This window comes from Furipterus horrens, unplaced genomic scaffold, assembly GCF_987537825.1.
Source record: "Furipterus horrens unplaced genomic scaffold, mFurHor1.1.pri manual_scaffold_1, whole genome shotgun sequence".
NCBI classification, from domain to species: domain Eukaryota; kingdom Metazoa; phylum Chordata; class Mammalia; order Chiroptera; family Furipteridae; genus Furipterus; species Furipterus horrens.
The window spans coordinates 106,645,740-106,667,717 of NW_028327171.1; the positions used below are offsets into that span (position 1 = coordinate 106,645,740).

Here is a 21,978-nt window from a genome sequence, read left to right on the forward strand (position 1 = left end):
TACAGCATAAGCTATAAGAATGAGACATAAAGAGATGAGTTGAGAAAAGATGTTTTAGATTGTGAAGGTTCTTGACCCCATCCTACACAATTGTACTTTTCTCACTAGACAGTTGTGACCCAGTTGGCTTCTTCATCAGAGCAGCAGTAGAAGGGGACCTATGTTAGGTAAAGGACTCGTTAGAGTTGTGTAGGATTAATTATGGAGACTGCTGGCAGGAGACCAGGAAAGATGCAGTAAGAGCCCAAGTAGAGTCATTCTTTGGTTTGTTGGTTTGTTTGTTTACTAGTTCATTTATTAAACAAAATTAATTGAGCTTATACTGTGTGTTCTGGGCATGGGGAATATAGCAGATACAGCAGAGAACACATTAGATAAATTCCTACCTCATGGCATATAATTTCAGTTGGGGAGGCTGGTAATAAACTAGGTAAACAAGTAAAATATAAAGTATGTGCTATGGAGAAAAAAATCAAATGGGAAAGAAAGATTTGATATGTCAGAGGAAGGATGGTAAAATTTCAGAATGGTTGTTAAAACCTCATTGGGAAGATCACTTTTTTGGATAAAAATCTGAAGGAATGATACAAAATGGGTATTTTGGCAGTATTTATCAGATTCAAAATGCTCATGTCCTTTAACCCAGTATTTTCACTTCTAGAAAATTAGCTCCCATGTAAAGCTCTACCAGTTTGCAAGGACAACCATGTTTGTGCAGCTTTGCTTATAATAACTAGTATGAGGTTGGATGCAACCCACTGTCTTCAACAGAGGACTGGTTATGGTGACATACAGTGGAATAGTATGCAGCTGTGAAAAAGAGCCAAAGTTTTGGAAGTGCTGATATAGGATAATCTCCAAAATATATACTTAGACTTTTATAAAAAGGCAAAGTTTACTTATTATGTAACATGTTATGTTTAATATCTTCCTACATAGAAAAAAGTGGGCCCTGACAGGTGTGGCTCAGTGGATCAAGTGCCTGCCTTGAACCAAAAGGTCACCAGTTTGATTCCTCGTCAGGGCACATGCCTGGGTTGTGGGCCAGGTCCGCACTTGAGGGTGTGTGAGAGGCAACCAGTCGAAGTATTTCTCACACATTGATGTTTCTCTCCCTAGCTTTCTCCCTACCTTCCCTTCTCTCTAAAAGTAAATAAATAAAATCTTTAAAAAAAAGAAGATGGGAAGGATATATATGCCATTGTTTGGCAAGGACTATTTCTGAAAGAAAACATTACCATTGCCTGTTTCTGGGGAACTAGAAGTCTAAATGGAAAGGAGATTTACTTTTTATTTTATACTCTTTTCTACTCTTGAAAATATTTTTACTGTGTGCATATATTATCTTTTGAAGGAGAATACCAGTTAAGTGAAATGATTAGAGCTTCAATAATTAGAGGAGGAAAGGCAAGGAGTATGAGATATATAAGTTTGGTATGTAAATTTCCCTAGTACAGAAATACAAACCTTTTGATGTAAAAATGAACAATTGGTTGATTTAAGAACTAAGATTTTTCTCTTTAAAATACATAAGATTCAATTCACCTAGATCAGTATTTTTTGGATGTTTGTCCACAGACTACCTGCTTGTTAGAGATGCAGATCCTTGGGTCTCCCTCCAGTCCTATCAGTCAGTCTCTGAAATGAATCCCAGAGACTAACAATTTTAACAAGTTCCTCAGAGGAGAAGACCCACAGTCTTAGTTAATTATTGCATCTAACCCAAAATCCAGAATTTATGGGTTCTGTTGCGTCTTTGTGACTCTGGAATAATTTGTTTGATTGTTCTTTGTAGCTTTGGCTTTGTCCTCTGGAAGGCTCTTTTTTTGTCCAGTATTCTCAGTGGCCACGCTTGTGAATGTTGAGGGACATGCTCTCTGTGAGGTCTACTCAGCTTTTGCATTTAACTTTCTGCCTAGTGCTGATTGGGGGGACCTAGGATTCCTTCACGGATCAGCCATCTTAAACTTTTCTAGAACTGCTTTGTAATGTTTTCCTTCTGGAAAGGAACACAGCCATTCTGACACCTTGACTGTAGGCCAGTGAGACCCATGTTGCACTTCATATTTATAGAACTGTACAATAGTAAATTTGTATTGTTTTCAAGCTGCTAAGTTTGTGGTACTTCATTATAAGAGCAATGGAAAATTAGTGCACCAAGTTACTTACATGTGTGTGTATGTGTCTTAGTGATAGTGCTGGTACGACAGGTCCTGTCAACCATTACTGATGGAAATGAAAATTACTACAAACCCTTTTGAAAAATAATTTTGGCATAGGTTTCATGGGGCCTGAATGTTCATACCTTTGTTTCATTGACCTTAAAGAAATAATTTGGAAAGTGACAAATATTTACATACAAGGATCGTCACAACGGCATTATTAATATTAGCAAATATGTAGCAAACATTAAAAATAATTAAATAGGTTTTTATACATCTACATAATAGACAGTCATGAAACCATTAACAATTATGATTATAAATCAGAAAAAATCTTCAATGAATTGAGAAAATGCTTCTGACAGACTGTAAAGTTAAAAAGATTTATGCATGAAACTGTATGTTCTGTATGATATCTTGGTTGGCTGTGCTTAAATATTGATTGAAAGATTCATTGGAAAAAAAACAAATAAAAAAGACTAAAACAACCAAAATATTAGTAGTGGTTGTCTGAGTTATTTAATTGAATTATTGAGTGCATTCATTTTTTTCTTCTCTTTGCAATTCTCTACTATGGGTATATATACTCCTTTTCTTTTTATTTTTTGAGTATATATACTTTTAAGCTAAGAGTACAAAATAAAAGTTAGGAGACAAAAAAAATGTTATCAGACAAAGTCAGGGGAAGTAGACATCTCAGATCAGTTCATTTTTGCCCTGTGCCTTGCCAAGAGATTATTGCATTTGGCTTTAATAAAAAAAAACCCTGTGAGATGGATAAAGTACTTCTGAAGAAATTGAAACAGAAAGGGATTACATGGTTAATAAATTTAGCTAAGACTAGAAGCTGAGTCTTCTGGTATCTAATCAAATATTCTTTCACTGTGTTTTTTATGTACTTCTATCACTGGTATATGATTAGTTATTATTATAAGCTTCTTTAGGGCCAAGACTGTAACACTCATCTTTATGTTCCCTTTAGTATCTAGCTGCAGGTGCCATGACTATAATAGATATTCAGTAAACATTTTAATTGAATTATAATTGGCCAAAAGTATTAAAAAATACAAAAGTTTTCTTTATAAAAGAAAACTGAGGCTATGATAACAATATTTAGAAGGCTCATTTCCTTTTCACCATCATCTCTATTTCTCCCTTCCTAGTATCTTTTTTCCTATAATTAACTCATAACATCTCTGACCCATTTTATCGCCCTATCTTTTCTTGGGCTACATAAAAGAACTATTTCCAGCACTTCTGCCATTTTCAATATCCAGGAAATCCTATAACACAAGTTTATTCTGCTGAAAGATGATTAAGAATTGGAAAAACGTTGGTGAATCATTGGCATATTGAGCTTAGAGGTAACTATTTTTATAGATTCTAAATTATTTCATATTAAAAATACATAGAGTTTAAGTTAAGAATGCTGTACTTACACTAAGGAAGTACCTGCCACATTTCTAAAAAGCCAACTCTCCAAGGTTACCACCATCGCTAGTTGTAATAAACTGAAGGTTTATAAAGTAAGTTTATGCACAGAATAAAAATAGGCTAGCTTTTGGATCTAAGAACCTTAGGTTATTGACAATCTATTATTATTGTTGGTGGTGGTGGTGGTGGTATTATTATTATTAAAAGAGAACCTTCAGAATGAGACCATGTGAAAGAGTAGAGCAATTTGTGAACTGATGAAATCAGTTTTGGTTTTACTTACTAGTTCCAGTTTAGCCATTAGCTAGTTGTATGACTTTGGAGCCCCCGCACCCCCCAATGCTTTTAGAGGTAGGAAAGTTATAAAATTATGAGTGTGATTTTAGCCATGTTAAAAGCCTTTCTGGAGCTCAATTTTTATATCTATAAAATGAGAAGGGTGGGTTATCTAGGTGAGGTTTCAAGTCTCTTCCAGCTATAAAAGTTCTAATGCTAAAACATTATTCTAAAGAGAAAATAAGTTAGAAATGGTAAGTATCTGTTCCAGGATGTCAGAAAGCAAAAGGTTAGAATACCAGAATATCATTAAATACAAACTGAAATGTCAAGTACATTAGAAAATGTGAACTATAGGTCTTCAGTTTGAGCTTTAGCTATTGGCATTTGTTTGAGAAGCTGTAATATATTGAATAATATGGAAAGGAATGCAGCTGTGCACAAATGCCGTACCGTGTGCCAGGAGGCCTCAGCCTGTCTGAGGGCAGGGGTGCACAGGGCAAGGGCAGGCCTTAGGGAGGCATTTTTAGGTGCCCTGCCTCCCTGGCCTACCACAGGCCAACAAACCTCAGCAGTACTGACACTAGTGGGCAGCACTCAGCCTTCTAGTCTCTATCATCTAGTACTGCTGATTCTGGAGAAACTCATGGATCTTTTTTGTAATCTTCCCCTCAGTCTCTGTGGAGATTCCCCTATCTCCTATCCATTTTTTCACCTGGCCTATGGGAATGACACAAACCAGGCCTCAGAAGTAGGCAGAAGCTAGGTAAGGAGGAAGAAGGAGAAAAGAAAAAAGAACTGAGGGAGAAAGGGGAGGGAGTGGGAGACAGGGAGAAGGAGTAAGTTTAGAAATTAATGAGAGGAGACTGGGATGGCCTGTCATAGCATGACCTGCAAAGGTCAGACTTGCGATCCCCTAACTGTGAATATACACCTGTCTTGAAGGCATGAAGTTTCAGGTGAGGAAGCAAGAGTTAGACCCCTTGGCCCTGGCCAGGTAACTTAGTTGGTTGGAGCATCATCGCAATATACCAGGGTTGTGGGTTCGATTCCTGGTCAGGGCACATATAAATCAACCAATGAATGCATAAATAAGTGGAACAACAAACTGATTTTCTCTCTCTCTTCCTCTTCCTCTTCCTCTTCCTCCCTTCTGTCTACCCTCTCTTCCATCCTTCCTCCCTCTCTTCTGCTCTCCTTTCCTCTCTCAAATCAGTACATAAATTTTTAAAAAGAATTAGACCCCTTGAATTAATTAGTCAATTTCCAGAGAGCTCCCTTTCTGCTACAGAGCTCATTGCCCAGGAAACAACACTGCCCCCTCATACTTTTAACTTCTGCCCTCCTCTCCCAAGTCCACTGTGCTTGAGACAGTGCTTTAATGTTGGTCTCGCTTTTACCACCCTCAATGTCTTTTTTTAGAGGCTTTATTTTCAAAATATTTGTTAAACACCGTGTTTTTTATATTGCTGAATTTAAATTCTTTACAAGTGGAACTGATGTGATGTATGTGTTAGATAACTGAGATTTTTAAAGGGCGAGTTACTTGTCTATTTCACTGACTGCACAGCCTCTACGTGAAGCAGTCCGTGCATTCTTGGAGAGCATCCGCACTGCCCCAGCCCTCCGTGAAGCACTCTGAATTCAGACACCGTGGTCCTCGCCCACAGGGAGCTTAACTGTTAATCGCAAAACAAAAGTGAAGCATGTAATGATGACACAGAAAGATAGATATTAAGTTATATGATTTACTTTACTGAAGATTGTGCATCATTCCTCTTTTGTCAACCCAGATCAATAGGTATTAATTTCTGAAAGCCAGCTTCTTTCATAAGTGCTTAGAAAGCATTAAGACAGTCACAGTGAGGTACATTTCTCTATCTGAAGGCAGAGAAAGACTACTCATTTAAGCTGGGTGGTTTTTCTTTTTCACATTGCTAAGCTTATATACCTAGTTTATGTTCTGACATCTGTTTCTTACTACCAGAATGAATAGTCTAAATTGAAATTTTCATTTCCTTGCAAAATTGACTTCCATCCTCAGCATTTTATTGAAACTGCTTTTATTTAGATCACAAATAACCTCTTATTGCTGAATCCAGTGGTTATATTTCTGTTAAACTATCTTTCTGTTTGTTTTGACACTATCATAACCACTCAATCTAGGGTTTTTTTTTTTGTTTTTTTTTTTTTCCCGTTTATTGATTCCAGAGAGAGGGGAAGGGAGGGTGAAAGAGAGAGAGAGAAACATGGATCAGTTGCCTCTTGCACACCCCCTGACCGGGGACTGAACCCACTTCCCAGGCATGTGCCTTGACCAGGAATCAAACCGGCAGTGACCTTTTGCTTCATGGGCTGAAACCCAACCAACTGAGCCACACTGGCCAGGGCTCTCATCTTCTTGACACTCTTCTCTCCTTAGTTGCTATGATATTCATTTTTCCTGCCTCTGTAATTGCTTCTTCCCAGTCATCTTTCTAGACTCTTCCTCTATTTTTAAAATGTTGATATTCTTCAATTTTTGTTCCCAACACCAATGTATATCTTTTAGCATAGACCTCTTTTCTTAGTGTCTAACCTCCATTGATATACTTATTGGACATTTTTACAGAGTTATTATAGTTGTGACCCCCACCCCCAATATCCAGCCATTCGTGAGCCATATCAGTTACGTGGCTAGGAGCAGTTCTCAAACCGTCCTCTCCTCCGTAGCCCCATTGTTGTTGCCAGTACTGCCAGAGTCCTTGTCCTAGACTCCATGCCTGAGAGTGTCCAACTGTGGTTTTCCTTCAGCTTTGCCATTCTCTATGAACTGAGGAGTCTGTAGGGCCAAGGAAATGTGACCTCACCACCCCCCACCCCTACATACACAAGACCCCAGAAATCCCTGCAACAGGACTCCTTCCCAGGTCTGTTCTTCCAAGAGTAGGCTGCATCCCTCGTGCATACTCCCTAGGCCCAAGGGACAGCTGTTTGACAGGGGATGGATGAAACTTGGATGGAGTTGGACCTTTAGGTCCATGTGCATCAACGTGAAGCCCCTGATGTTGCTGATCAAAGCCAGAGGTCATAGGAGAAGGCGGACATACAAGGACCTCCACTGGTACTCTCGTCAGAGGTCCCACAAGCGTTAGGGGACAGGAACTTATTATTGCCTCGCTTTTCTTTATATTCCTGGTACGGTGCTTCAACTACTTCTAGGGATTCTTAAGGGCAAGGGCTTTACCTTTTTAACTTTATATTCCTATGTACTTAGGCCTGTCATAATGCCTACCCAATACACAGTGAGTACTTGGTACATGTTTATTGAATGAGTTAAACAACACAGCTTATATTGAATAATTTATAATTATTCATCTCCTTTGCTGTCATTGTAAAGTTTATTGTAACATTTATACGATTTTATTATGTCTTATTGCTAGCATTTTCCCAGAAAAACGGGCCTCTGATGCAGTATTACCATTAAATGAGAAAACTAGATTTTATGTATAAAATTGAATTTTATTTTTAAATATATTTTTACAAACAATTTTATAACATAGGGGTAGTTAATGGTAGGTGACAGAAAATAGTGTCAGGCAGACATAAAAATCTTGTTACCACAGGTTGGTGTAAAATCATGGTCATGGGGACAGCAGTGCCTATCACCAGTTGATTGGTGGCTGCCAGGCCCCAAGGGATTCCAGGTGCAAGTGTGAGAAGGAGTGGGACCATGTTCTGGAAAACTTAAAGATGCTGGTAAGACGAGAGTGGGTTTCCCCGCCAGGTTTCCCATGAAGTCGTAGGGTAACCCCTAGATCCTGTAGGTCCCAGTTTTCCGGCTGAGCTCATTTGTGAGGAATGTGTGTGTGATGACTTTTAATACAAAAAGGACGTAATTACTTAAATTAGAGTAATTTTTAAGTACCAAATCAGCATGTTTGAATTCCTGAGATGATTTTTTTACGATGGTAATACATATGTTCTAGGTTCACCCCCCCCCCTCAAGTTCAGTGACCTTGGGGACTTAGAAATGCTCCTGGTATCATACCAGTTTTGGTTTCTACTTTAGCATGTGTACCACGTTGTAGGGAGAAATATTTCTGGTCTGAGAATTGAGTAAACTGGACTTGAATGGTCTTTACATTATTGCAAGCTCACATATTCTGACTCTTAGGTTTGCTATTTAAAAAATAGTCTAGTCAGGATTCTGCAGAGGGGGGACCAAAATGTTAAGCCATGGCAATAATTTGAGTTTTAACCTTAACTGTCAGGATTCACACTGTTCCGTCCTGTTTTTGTTTGGTTTTGTCTTTTTGACAGGTTGTTTCTTCTATGTTCTCCTTCTACTTTTAATGTTCTTAGGTGTAATAAATGTGCACATTCCAACCCTTCTCTTTCTAGATGAGATGAGTCTTTCAGAAATACCTCATTAAAAACATTAAATATCAAAGCAGTTACCTTTGTGAGCCATCATGCACTCACTGTCTGAGTGTTGTGCCATCACAAGTCATGATTAAAACCATTTCATGACATCATTTCAGGAATATTTCTGTGATGAAGTTGCTATGTGACAGCTAGGGATTCACTGGCTTTTGGAGGAGGTGCTCAATTTATAAACACTTTAAATTGTTTTTGTCATCTAGAAAATAGTTCTTACAAAAGATTTTCAAATGTCTTTAGTTGTCTTAGTTTAGTAATTACACTTGGAGCTGTTTTGCCTTTAAATAATTTTTCCAACATTTACAAAGATGTGAGCAGACCTAATTAACATATTTTACTTCCCACTCACTTATGCTTCTACATTTGGGCCCTACTTCTCTCATGGGCCTGTTTATTTCTTCTGCATTCAAAAACCTTTAAATAAATAGCTTAAGGTGGCACTTGTTTAAAAAGATGATTTAACACCCACATGGTGATTAAAAAGCAAAACAAGGGGAAAAAAAGTTGCTATCATCATGCATGCGTCATATATACTGTCCCTGCCTTTCCCTTTACCTAAGGCAGAAGAGGTGGACTCACCTGCCTTTCTTGTCTGATTTTTAGACTTCTGGCTTCTTTTCTTCTTCAAGGCTACTCATGAATGTGAATGTGTATGATGGGGGTGGGGACCGTGTTTGGTCAGCAAGGAACAGGATAAAGATTGAGTAGAATACTGAGAAAAGACGAGCAACCTGTATGATTAACACCAATCAGCGACCTAGAACCAGAAGGGACCTAGTGATCCTGTGATTACTGTACCTTAACTTAACAGATGCTTAGTACATGCTTGTATCCCTGGCTGGTTTGGCTCAGTGGATTGAGCGTCGGCCTGCGAGCTAAGTGTCGCTGGTTCGATCTTCCAGTCAGGGCACATCAGAGAAGGAAAACTCTGACTCCAAAAAACCTCCGCTGCCTTGCGGCATACCTCTTCAGGGGAAAGGCTAAGGGAGTAAACCCCGACAGAAAATCTGGAGCCGGAGTCCCTAAGGCGGTTTGACGTTGTAGTCAACACCGGCAACTCCTGCGGCGCACCTGAAGCCAAGCTGTATTGACTCCGTCTTTCCCTTAGACCCTTCAGCTGCGAAGAGAGGGGGGGTCTGCTGCATGGGCAACAGCAGACCCTCCATATCACCCTGCCCAGGCTCTGTAGCTTCAGCTTCACTGGAGAGGACACTCCAGCGTCATCGCAAGATGTCGATTCAACACGGGAGGAGACAGATACCGTGTCACTCCCGAGTCGGACTGCACAGCCATTCTCGGCGGTGCAGATAGACTCTTAAGAAGCTACACCATCGTCTCTCGAGACGGATGGCTGCCGACGAGTACATGCTTGTGTAGCTTCATCTCATTTTATGGGGGAAGAAATTGAATCCCATACAGGTGTGTTACCCAGTGCCATTCAGCTGATTAGCTGCATGCCAGGTCATCTAATTCTTCCACCAATTGCTCTTCTATTAGAAGGTACTATAATAACCTTTTCCTTCCTTCCTTCCTTCCTTCCTTCCTTCCTTCCTTCCTTCCTTCCTTCCTTCATTTCTTCCTTCCTTCCTTCCTTTTTTTGTAGGCATGAAATGTGGAGCTCGACTGCATTATTTGTAGGGCTGGTGGCACTTACTAGGTCTCTTTATAAGAATGGATTTTGGAGTCAGACTTAAATCTTAGCTTTGCTTGTTAGCACTTGGGCACGTTTCTTACTCTTTCTAACCAAAGCTCTCACATCTCAGTAAATGGGAGTGATAATAGCTTCCACATACTGTTCTTAAAAACAAATGAAGCAAGGCTATTTGGAAATATTTAGTATGGTATGTTGCATAGATTATAGGCTTCGGTAAATATTTGTGAAATGTATAAGGGGTAAATATTGCTGTATTTAATCTCCCTCAGAGAGAGTCAACATTCTTTGTCCTTCAGGTGTGGGATGTGTATTCTTATTGCCCTACCTTATTGCTGTTTGACTATCCTTTTTGTTTAGAATATGCCTGCTTCACCTGCCTCATAGCCTTTTAATTTGTTTAATTCCAGACTAATCCATGGAGGACAGCTTTTAAATGGACTGGCAGGCCCAACCGTAATGAATGCAGCTCCATTCCTCTCCACAACGTGGTTTTCTGCAGATGAGCGGGCCACTGCCACAGCAATTGCATCCATGCTCAGTTATCTTGGTGGAGCATGTGCATTTTTAGTTGGACCACTTCTTGTTCCAGCTCCCAATGGGACGTCGCCTCTTCTTGCTTCCGAGAATATCAGGGCCCACATTCAAGATCGTATAGAGACTGTATTATATGCAGGTATTTTGAAGTTTATTTTCTTCCTGTTATATTTTGTCTTTTATCCCAGTCATCTTCACTCTGCTTTTATATACCGGATCACTATTTATGAAATACTTAAGAGGACTAATGTACACTTATGTATGTATGTACTTTCTTTATTATATAATATGGAGAGGCCTATTTGAAACTTACCCTTTCTAGGAAGTAAACAGCATGAACAACAATAAACACTGGTTAAGTATCTATGGGTAGGTGTTTAAACCCATTTTCTCCCTTGTAATTTCCTCTTTATTGGCCATGTTCTCTAATCTAATAAACCCAGATCACCCACAATTTATTTTTCTCTTCATTTTCTACTCTCTGTATGTTTAGTCTATTAATAAGGGATAGTGTCCTTTCCAAAACATTCTGTTAGGTCCTTTCTCTTTATTTCTAGAGCCAAACGGTAGTCTGCTTATATATTACAGTCTCCTACAGATCTCCTTAAATATATTCCCTTTCCCCATATGCCTGTTTATTATTTCCCTCAGGATTCAGAAGACTTTTTATGTGTACTATATACCAAACACTATGCTAAGCACTGGAAATTGGTAAGATCACTGATGAGATCATTATAATGTAAATAGACATATACAAAGTTTGGAAGGCCTAAGCAGCCTGAGTTTGGAGAGAATTTGAGGAGTCAGGGAAGGTTTCACCAAGATTGTGATAAAGTTAAGAATTGCAGTAGAGGGAGGGTTTAGTAAAGGAATTTGTATAAATAAACCATGGACATGTACAACGAGGTGGGAGAAGGGGTGGGCTGGGTTGGAGGGGAGCAATGGGAGAAAAATTGGACAACTGTAATAGAAAAACAAAAAATGAATCAAAAAATTTTTTAAAATTTCATAGTAGTTCACCAAATGTTTAAGTGAGTTAAAAGTATTGTGTATAGAAATAACAGCAACCACAAAGGCAGAGAAATGAGGTAAGAGTTCAATAAGTCTAGGGAACTGCATGTAATTTGGTAGGGCTATATTAGTGTAAATATGTGTGTTTGGGTGTAGGTAGCAAGTGGCATAAAACAAAGCTGGAAAGATAAGGAACCAGATTATAATAAACTTCGTATTCACTTACTAATTTAACAGATATATTTTAAGCTCCTATGTATCTGTCACTGTGCTAGACACTGAGGCAAACAGTGTTCCTGTCCTCATAGAACTTACAGTGTCCCAAAGGATACAAACAGGTAAACACACAGTTGTAAAACAGGGTGTTAAGTGCTATAGCCAAAGGCCTACGATTGCTGTAAGAGCTCAGAGGTGGAACACCTCACCCAGATTTTGGAGATCAAGTAGAGCTTCCTGGAGATAGAGCATCTGAGTTGGAACCGAGAGATGGCAGAATTAGCCAAGTACAGTGGTCAGGAGGAAGAATATATTGGGGGGAGAGAACCATGGAGGAGAAGCCCAGTAAGGGGAGAGAGCCTGCTACATTGACTCATCCTAAAGCCCAGAGTTGGGCTTAGATCCGGTGAGAGTAGTGATAGATGAAGCTAGATAGGTAAGCCAGGCCGTGCAAAGCCTTCTAAACAGGGCTAAAGGGTCTGAAATTCACCACATTGTGGGTACTGGCCATACTCTGAAGAATTTTATGCTAAAGAGTTACATGATGAGATTTATATTTCAAAATATAAAAGGGAATAAATGTGAAAACAGAAGTAGTAGCAGTATAGAAAGCATTTAACCCTCCTGTAGACACCTTACTCCTGTTAAAGAAAAAAAAAAAGAAATGTAAAAATAAATAAAACTTAAGGAGGGTAAAGCAAATTTTAAATTTTATTTTGGTGATATCATTCTTTCTATTAAAAATTTAAACAGTGATTGTGTCTTCAAATGATTGGATTTTAAGCACTTTTTGATATAGCAGATAACCCTACTCCAAGGTTCCCAGTTATTTCTTTATTGCTTTTATATTCACCAATCTCCCTTCCTGAAATATTGTCCCATAAACCTTCATTTAATTAAAAATATTTGCTACCTTAAAACACTAATGACTCTTAAAATTAAATGATTCCAGACAAAGATATCATAGTAAGCTATAGACTAATAGATCAATATTTCTTAGGAATATAGAGCCATAGTTCTGAAAAAACTAGCAAGCCAAATCCAGCAACATATAAAAAGAATTATATACAAAATAGGATTTATTCCTGAAATTCAAGGTTGACTGAATATTTAAAACACAACTAATGTAATATGCATATCAATAGAATAAAGGAGAAAAACCATGTGATCATCTTAATAGGTAAAAAAAAGCATTTGACAAATCAACACCCTTTAAAGATTAAAAAAAAAAGTCAAAAAGAGACATGAGCTCCCTCAACCTAATAAAGGGCATATATGAAAAATCTACAAATAAGATCATAGTTACTGGTCAAAGCCTGAATGAATTCTCCCCGCCCCCAGCCCCCGCACCCCCTGCCTTGAGATCAGAAACAAGACAAGGATGTCCAGTCTTCACCATGTCTACTTAACATTATGCTGGAGGTTCTAACCAGGATCACTAAGTAAGAAAATGAAATAAAAGGGATTTTAGATCAGAAAGGAAGAAGTAAAGTTATCTCTGTTGAAAATGGCATGCTCTTGAACATAGAAAATTCTCTGTAATCCATGAAAAACATATTAGGTCTAAAACACAAGTTTAGGCCCTGACTGTGTGGCCCAGTTGGTTGGATATCATCATGCAAAGTGATAGGTCACTGGTTCCATTTCCATGGTCAGAGCACATGCCTGGGTTGTGGGTTCAGTCCCCTGTTGGGGTGTGTATGAGAGGCAATTTATCAATGTTTCTCTCACATTGATGCTTCTCTCCCTCTCTTTCTCCCTCCCTTCCCTTCTTCCTAAAAATAAATAATAAATCTTTATTTAAAAAAAAAAAAAAGTTCAGTAAGAATGAACAAGTTAATCCTAAAAAAAAAGTTTTAGGATGCAAGAGTAATATATCAGAATCAATTGTATTTTTATACATTAGCAATGAGCAATCCAAACATGAAATTGAGAGAACAATGCAATTTAAAGTAGCTTTAAAAAGAATAAAATATTTAGGAATAAGTTTAACAAAAGAAATGTAAAACTTGCACTCTGAAGAGTATAAAATACTGGTGAAAGAAATTAAAGAAGTCCTAGAGAAATGGAAAGACATCCAATGTTTTAAGTGATAGAAAATTTAGTATTGTGAAGATGCTAATATCCCGAAATTTATCTACAAATTCAGAGTAATTCCAGTTAACATTTGGCTGCCTTTGTTGCAGAAATTGACAAGCTGATTCTAAAATTTATATAGAAATACAAAGGGTCCAGAATAGCCAGAACAACCTTGAAAAAGAACAAAGTTGGAAAACTCGTACTTCCCAATTTCAAAAGTTACTACAAAGCTATGCTAATCAAAGCAGCATTGTACTGGCATAAGGATAAAGATACAAATCAATGGAATGGAAGTGAAATTCCAAAAAATAAACCATTGCATTTATGGTCAATTGACTTTTCACAAGGGTACTAAGACAATTCAATGGGGGAAAGAAGTCTTTTCAGCAAGTAGTACTGGCATAACTGGATATCCACATGCAAAAGAATCCATTTGAACCTCTTCCTTACACCATACACAAAATGAACTCAAAGTGGATTGTAAACTTAAAGATGGACGCTAAAACTATAAACTCATAGAAGAAAACATAGGAGTAAATCTTCATGACTTTGCTTTAGGCAAAGTCTTATTATAAAGGACACTAAAAGTACAAATGACAAAAAAAAATAATATGTAAATTGGATTTCATCAAAATTAAAACTTTGGTGCTTCAAAGAACACCATAAACAAAGTAAAAAGAGAAACCACAGAATGGGAGAAAATAGTTGCAAATTACATACCTGATAAGGGACTTTTATCCAGAATATATTTTTTAAAACTTACAATTCAATAACAGAAAGACAAGCAACCAATGAAAAAATGGACAAAGGACAGAATAGACATTTCTCCAAAGAAGATAATACAAATGGCCAACAAGCACATGGAAAAAAAAAAGTTTTCTGTTATTAGTCATTAGGGAAATGCAGATGAAAACCATAAGCTTCAAACCCAATAGAATGGCTATAATCAATAAAATGGAAAATAACTGTTGGTGAGAAAGTAGAGAAATTATACATTGGAACCCTTATATATTGCTGGTAGGAATTTAAAATGTCACTTTGGAAACATTTTGACATTTCTTCAAAGGGTTAAACAGAATTGCCATGTGACCCACCAATTTCATTTCTAGGTATATACCCCAAGTGAGATGAAAGCACATCTACCTATGTAAGAATTTGTACATGAATGTTCACAGCATTATTCATAATAGCCTAAAAGTAGAAAAATTCCAGACTCCTGACCTTGGCCCCAACCAACTGGATGGGCATCTATTGGTGTTAAAAGTTACCTCATGAGCAGTAGTGGGCATCAGAAGCCTTGTGACAGCCCTGGCCTTGTGGCTCAGTTGGTTGAAGCACCATCCTGTACCCAAAAAGTTGGGAGTTCAATTACCAGTCAATGCACATACCTAGATTGCAGGTTCAATCTCCAGCTGGGGTGCTTATGAGAGGCAACCAATTGATGTTCTCTCTCTCTTTCTCTACCTCTCTCTCTCTAAAATCAATAAGTAAATTTTAAAAAATTTTTTTAAAGCCCATGACACACAGGTAGGGAAATCAAGGTGTTATATGTTAGTGCAACTTGCCCAAGTCTTTCTTCTGTTCCCTCTCCTCAAAAGTGTTCAGAATGAATTTAACAATGGGGGGGGGGGAGGAGAGAGGGAGAAGCATCAGGGTTGCCCCTTCATTGTTTTCCCTCTTCCCAGCTGCCAGCCTGTGTAGTGGGCATTTTGTCCTGAGGAAAAGCCACTGTTTATTTTATAACTAGGTTGAATGACCCTCCTTTCCTACTTGCTAGGACCTCAGGTCCCACCCTCTCGACTGAACTTCTGAAAATATTTTGCAAATGTCCTGCTGGTTCCCAGACCTCTCTGTGCTCATTCAAGATGGGTCAGGCCCCAGGCAAGTCTGGGAACAGAACCAGGCTGTCAGGGGTTGGGCCCCTGCTTCGAAAGAACTCACGCACCTTTGAAAAGGACCCTGAAGCAAACTGCGCATCTATCCTTCTGCTTCCACAGGAGAGAGAATTTTGGAAGGGCCCTTGTTATTTTTCTACAATATTTCTGCTTTTGTTTTAAGCCCGACATGAAAACCTGCTTACTACAGCCCAAACCCTTCTGAGAAGCCATAGGAACAAATCATACTGGTGCCGAAACCAGGGGAATTACACCTGATGGGCTTGTATTTGAGTTAATTCCACCTCAAGCCTTTTTTTCCCCATCTGCCCTGTTCCTCTAAGTAAACAACAATTAAGCTCACAACAGGGAGAGTATGAAAAAAGGTGGTATATCCATTCAGTGGAATATTATTTGGCAAAGAAAAAGAATAAAGTACCGATATGTGCTTCAATATGTATGAACCTTGAAAACATGCCAAGTGAAAGGAGCCAATCACAAAAGACCACATATTATATGACTCAATTTATAAGAAATATCCATAATACTAAATCCATAGATACTTAAAGTAGATTAATGGTAATCTAGGGCTGGGAGATTTGTGCAGGTAATAAATACAGAGTTTCTTTTGGGAATGATGCCAAAGTTCTAAAATTAATTGTGGTGATAGTTACACAATTGTGAACATACTAAAAACCATTGAATTGTGCACTTTAAATGTGTGGGTTGTATGTTATGTGAACTATATATCTCAAGCTGTTTACAAAAATGCCAGTAGGAAGATGCACAAAGAATACGAACAAGGTAACCACAAAAGAAATACAAAGGGCCAGTAAGCATATGGAAGATGCTCATTCATTGTTACTGATAAATAAAAGAACTATAAATTAAAACAATTCATTAACTTTTGTTCCTTCTCAGATTGACAAAGAATAAAGACATTATCTGTGGTTAAGTGTCTTATAGGACATTGCACCTTTTTAGACCTAGAATTATCCTGCTGAAAGTTCCAATGGAAATCACTTAATCCAATCCCTTTGTTGGCCCAGAAAGAGGAAGTGATTCGTTCAACTTCCAAAGTTAATTAATGGCATAGGCAGGTCTATACTTCAAGGTTTCCTGACTTTTCTACTAAATTAGGCACAGTTAACAAAAGGTGGGACTTCTAAGAGACACCTAGGAACCTTTCTTTCTATGATACTGCCCAACTAAGATTGTTGGGATGCTTATTTTAGTTCTGATTGTTTAATATTCTACGTTAGCTTGTCTCATGTTAATACCTTTTGCTCTGTCTCTGGTTTTGTATGCTTTCCTGTTCTGTTCAAATTGCCTGTAAATTGAGTCTGTCCTACATCAAGATATCCTATCATTGATCAAACCGACCTTCTCCTATTCTGTTCCTACCTATTTTCTCATGTTCTTTATTTCTCAGGACCGTGCTTATTAGACAATCATCCTAGATCTGTTTCAGATTCTCACAGTTCAGTACTGTTGGTTTTTAATGTGTTTCCTCCATAGAGCAACATTTGTTTACCGCCTCAATCTTTATGTCTGTTTAGTAGACTACAGTACCACCATACTTCATGCTCGTGGTATGACTTCTTACCTATGACCTGCTGAAATTTATATCTTTACGTATTATTTTTCTCACAAGACTGAGCTATTTTTGGTAGGTACTATATTTTGTTTATTTTCATATGCCCAGTGCTTAGTTGATGCTCAATAAATATTTGTGAGATTAATAATACTTGAAATATTGAACTTTTTGTGTTGTCTGGTTAACATTTTCCTTTTTAATTTTTTTCTTCTAGAATTTGGAGTTGTCTGCTTACTGTTTTCTGCAACTCTAGTTTATTTCCCAACCCGGCCTCCACTTCCTCCCAGTGTTGCTGCAGCTAGCCAACGGCTGAGTTATCGGCGGAGCTTTTGTAGATTATTAAGGTAAATATATTTAGAATCACTGAATAGTCTTGACTAACACCTTCAAAATAATTCCACATTTATTTAAGATAACTTAAAATAATAGTTTTTCAGCAAACTATTAATCAGGTTGTAAGTAATAAATTAAAAAACTGATTAAACACTTTAAAGGGACTTTCTATCAGAAATCTATCTTATAGAACCAGAGGCCTGGAAACAAGGAACAGACTGACAGTGATCAGAGGGGAGGAAGGAGGGAGAAAAGGAGGGAAAGAAGGGGAAGGGTCTAGTCAAAGAACTAAAGTAAATGGCCCATGGACATGGACAACAGGGTGGGTAGTGACTGTGGGAGTAGGGGGGAGGTGGGTGAGGCAGAGGGGAGCAATGGGGGTAAAGATGGGACAACTGTAATAGAACAACAATTTAAAAAGTGGGGAAAAAAGCGATTTTAAAAAAAGAAAGAAGTCTATCTTTAAAAATTTCCAAAAACAAAAACCTCTATAATTTTTGTCCTCTCTACATACCACCTATATTATTATTTACTTAATATTTTAAAAATCAGATCTTTTATTTAAATAATTTTATGAGGAACCATATCAAATAATAGTACCTGTGAAATGGTTTTTTTATGTTTACTATATTTTTCCTAATATGTACATTCTTTTCATTCATTCTGTATTTCTTAACACATATTAAAATAACAAATGCTAGGCAATAGAAAGTGAATAAAATAAATTATGTCTGTATACCTTCAGTAGCATTATATTTTGAGAAACTTATTGCTATAATTTAAATGTAATTAGATTAAATTCTGCTCTTAAAGGCTCAAATGCTGCAGTACTGAAATCAGTTCTTCAGTTTTATAGACCATCACTGGTGATTATGATTTGCAATTGGGCCATTAGAACATATCTTGAATTTTTCCCCTCAGTTAGTTGTGATAACTGTTTAGTGATTCATTAGCAGCTCTCTCTGGTTGGTTCTTTCTTTCCTAGTCTTCCTCTCCCACCAGATGGTAAGTTCCTTGTGGTCAAGAACTATGTCTTTGTGTCGTATATAGTAATATTGTCTAACAGATTAAATTATGGCTCATATATAGGTAATTTAAAATTTTCTACTAGCTTCATTAAAAAGGTAAAACTATACAGGTAAAAATTAATTGTAGTAGCATGTTTTATTTAACCCAGCATAACTAAAATATTATTTTAACATGTGATCCACATTCAAAATTATTGTGAGATATTTTACATTATTTTATTCATACAAAATCTTTGCGATCTCTTGTGTATTTTACACTTACAGCTCATCTCAATTCAGATGCTAAATTTTCATTAGAAATACTTGGTATGCACTTAAATTTTATTAACAATTGAGCAGTGTCTCCCATATTGCATCATCTTATATAAAGTTAAAAGGTCCTTGGTCAAGTAGTTCAGTTGGTTGGAGGGTTGTCCCAACATGCCAAGGTTACAGGTTCTATTTCAGGTGAAGACATATACAAGAAGCAACCAATGAAGGCATAAAAAAGTGGAACAATAAGCCCTAGCTGCTGTGGCTCATTAGATTGAGTGTTGGCCTGCAAGCCAAGTGTTGCTGGTTCGATTCCCAGTCAGGGCACATGACTAGGTTGCACGTCAGGTCCCCAGTTGTGGGCGCGAGTGAGAGGCAACCACACAGTGATGTTTGTCTCCCTCTCTTTCTCCTTTCCCCCTCTCTAAAAATAAACAAACATAAATTATTTTTTTTTAAGTGGAACAACAAATCTCTCTCTCTCTCGCTCTCAATCGATAAATTTTTTTAGAAGTTAAAATAAGTGCCTGCAATTTTTAAAGCTTGGAATCAACACATCTCTGATCTTATTAGAAAGATCTTATATTCTACAGGCAGTTATTTGGCCCTTAATTGAAGATCTTTTACTTTACTTCTCTTGAAACTTTTTATACAGTTCACTGAGAATTTGTTGAACATGTCTCTTAATATTATCCACTTAATTATCTTAAAATTTTTTTACACAACAGACATCATTTTTCTCTGCTTTAGTGAAGTGCAGTTTCCTTTCATTGTGAAATTTGCAACACACTTTCTTCCAGTCTTATTCTTTTCTCCATAAAATATTCAAATAAGAAAAATATAGTGTAATGTCGTTATGCAAAAAAATACTTAAACCTGAGTTAGTTCACTGACACCAAGAAAATAAGTGACAGGTTATTATACAAGAAGTGACACATATATTCAACATGCACACAACAATCTCTTACCCAGTGCAGCACTTGAAGTGAATTGTAGTTCTATCAAAAAAATAAAGTTGTGTTTAAAGTTAAAAATTAGTTCTTCAGTTGCACTAGCCACATTTCAAGTGTTTAATAGCCACACTTGGTTAGTGGCTACCATGTTAGCATAGCTATGTAACATTATTTTTCAAACTTTGGTTCACAGCCAACTAATGTAGTAGGTTGACCACCTTTAAAAAAAAAAGTATTAATGGAATATAATAGAATGGAAAATATTATTGCATCACTTGTAGTAATGATACATATCTTTTGTGAGACTTGTTTCATATATTTCTTACTCTGGGAGTACTATAAATGGTTTTCTTTTCATTTTTCTTTTTTAGGCCAATTCCTTTTATTGTATAGACACATGAACATATACTTCTTGTTCCTAACATTTATAACGTATCACAGTAGTGATTTTATTTTATTTTACTTTTTAAATTTTTTATAAATTTTATTGAATTTAATTTTGATTGCTTTTTTAAATTTTAAAATGTCATTACAGGGGACTATAATTATCTTTTTTCTGTATCAAATGAATTTTTCTTTTCTTTTTAAAAAATTTTATTGTTATTCTTTTACAGTTGTCCCAGTTTTTCCCCCACTTATCTCCCCTGCCCTGCCCCCCACCCCGCTCCCACAGTCAATCCCCACCCTGTTGTCCACGTCCATGGGTCCATAGTTCCTTGACTAGACCCTTCCCCTTCTTTCCCTGTTATCCCTCTCCTTCCTCCCCTCTGGTCGATGTCAGTTTGTTCCTTATCTCCACGTCCCTGGTTCTGGTTTGCTTGCTTGTTTGTGTTGTTCATTAATTTCCTGTATTAGGTGATACCATGTGGTATTTGTCTTTCGCCACCTGGCTTAGTTCACTAAGCATATTTCTCTCCAGTTCCACCTGTGCTGTCATGAAGGGTAGGAGTTCCTTCTTTCTTTCTGCTGCATAGTATTCCATTGTGTAAATGTACCACAGTTTTTGATCCACTCATTTCTCGATGGGCACTTAGGTTGTTTCCAGCACTTGGCTGTTGTAAATATGCTGCTTTGAACGGGGGTGTGTGCATAGGTTCTTTTGAATTGGTGTTTCAGGATTCTTCAGGTATATTCTCAGGAGTGAATTCAATGGCTCAAAAGGCAGTTCCACTTTCAGTTTTTTGAGGAAATTTCATACTGTTTCCATAGTGGATGCACCAATCTGCATTCCCACCAACAGTGCAGTAGGGTTCCCGTTTCTCCACATCCTCACCAGCACTTGTTTGTTGATTTGGTAGTGATGGCCATTCTGACTGGTGTGAGGTGATATCTCATTGTGGTTTTAGTTTGCCTCTCTGCAATGGCTAGTGATGTTGAGCATCCTTTAATATGTCTGTGGGCCCTCTGTATGCTGGATAAGTGTTCAGGTCCTTTGCCCTTTCTTTAATTGGATTGTCTGTCTCCTGGTGTTGAGTCATGTAAGTTCTTTATATATTTTGGAGATCAAACCCTTGTCTGAGGTATTGGCAAATATGTGTTCCCAAACAGTTGGTTCCCTTTTCATTTTGATGATGGTTTCTTTAGTTGTGCAGAAGCTTTTTAATTTGTTGTAGTCCCATTTGTTTATTCTTCCCTTTATATCCCTTGTCCTAGGAGACATATCAGTGAAAATATTGCTGTGTGGGACTGTAAAAGGTTTTTGAAATGACGTTTTCACAGCACCTAATACATTGATTCCCACTTAATAGGCAAAGAAAAAAAATTAAAATATTAAATTGAATTATTGTCAGTGGCACACATTTATAAGTTGACAGTTAAAATGATAGTTTTTTAAAAAATGCTATTGAAGTTTTTCATTATACCAAGCCAGAGATTAGATAACAATGGGTAAGGCAAGAGAGGTAGGTAGGGTGCTATTATGCCACACTAATGATTTTGGACTATCCTGTGGGAAATGAGCGGTCATTGAAGGATTGATTTTAAGGTAAGGAGTTATATAAAAGATTATTCTGATAAGGGAAAACAACTTAAAATTAACTCTCTGACCACCTTCTGTTTGCTTCTAATTGCCCTAGAATTAAGATCTTTATTCTCTGTTTAAACCATAAAATGTAAGGTCTTCTCTATTTAAAAAAAACCAAACCTTTTTTACT

General features: G+C 37.3%; 1 protein-coding gene across 1 annotated transcript in view; it reads left to right on the forward strand.

The window, feature by feature from the left end:
* The window catches only part of SLC49A4 (solute carrier family 49 member 4), a 95,300-nt gene that overhangs the window by 14,340 nt on the left and 58,982 nt on the right, over positions 1 to 21,978 (forward strand). The window contains exons 3-4 of the mRNA XM_090277493.1: positions 10,356 to 10,621; positions 17,474 to 17,603. Coding sequence (XP_090133619.1) covers positions 10,356 to 10,621; positions 17,474 to 17,603 — 396 coding nt within the window. The remainder of the gene's footprint in view (positions 1 to 10,355; positions 10,622 to 17,473; positions 17,604 to 21,978) is intronic.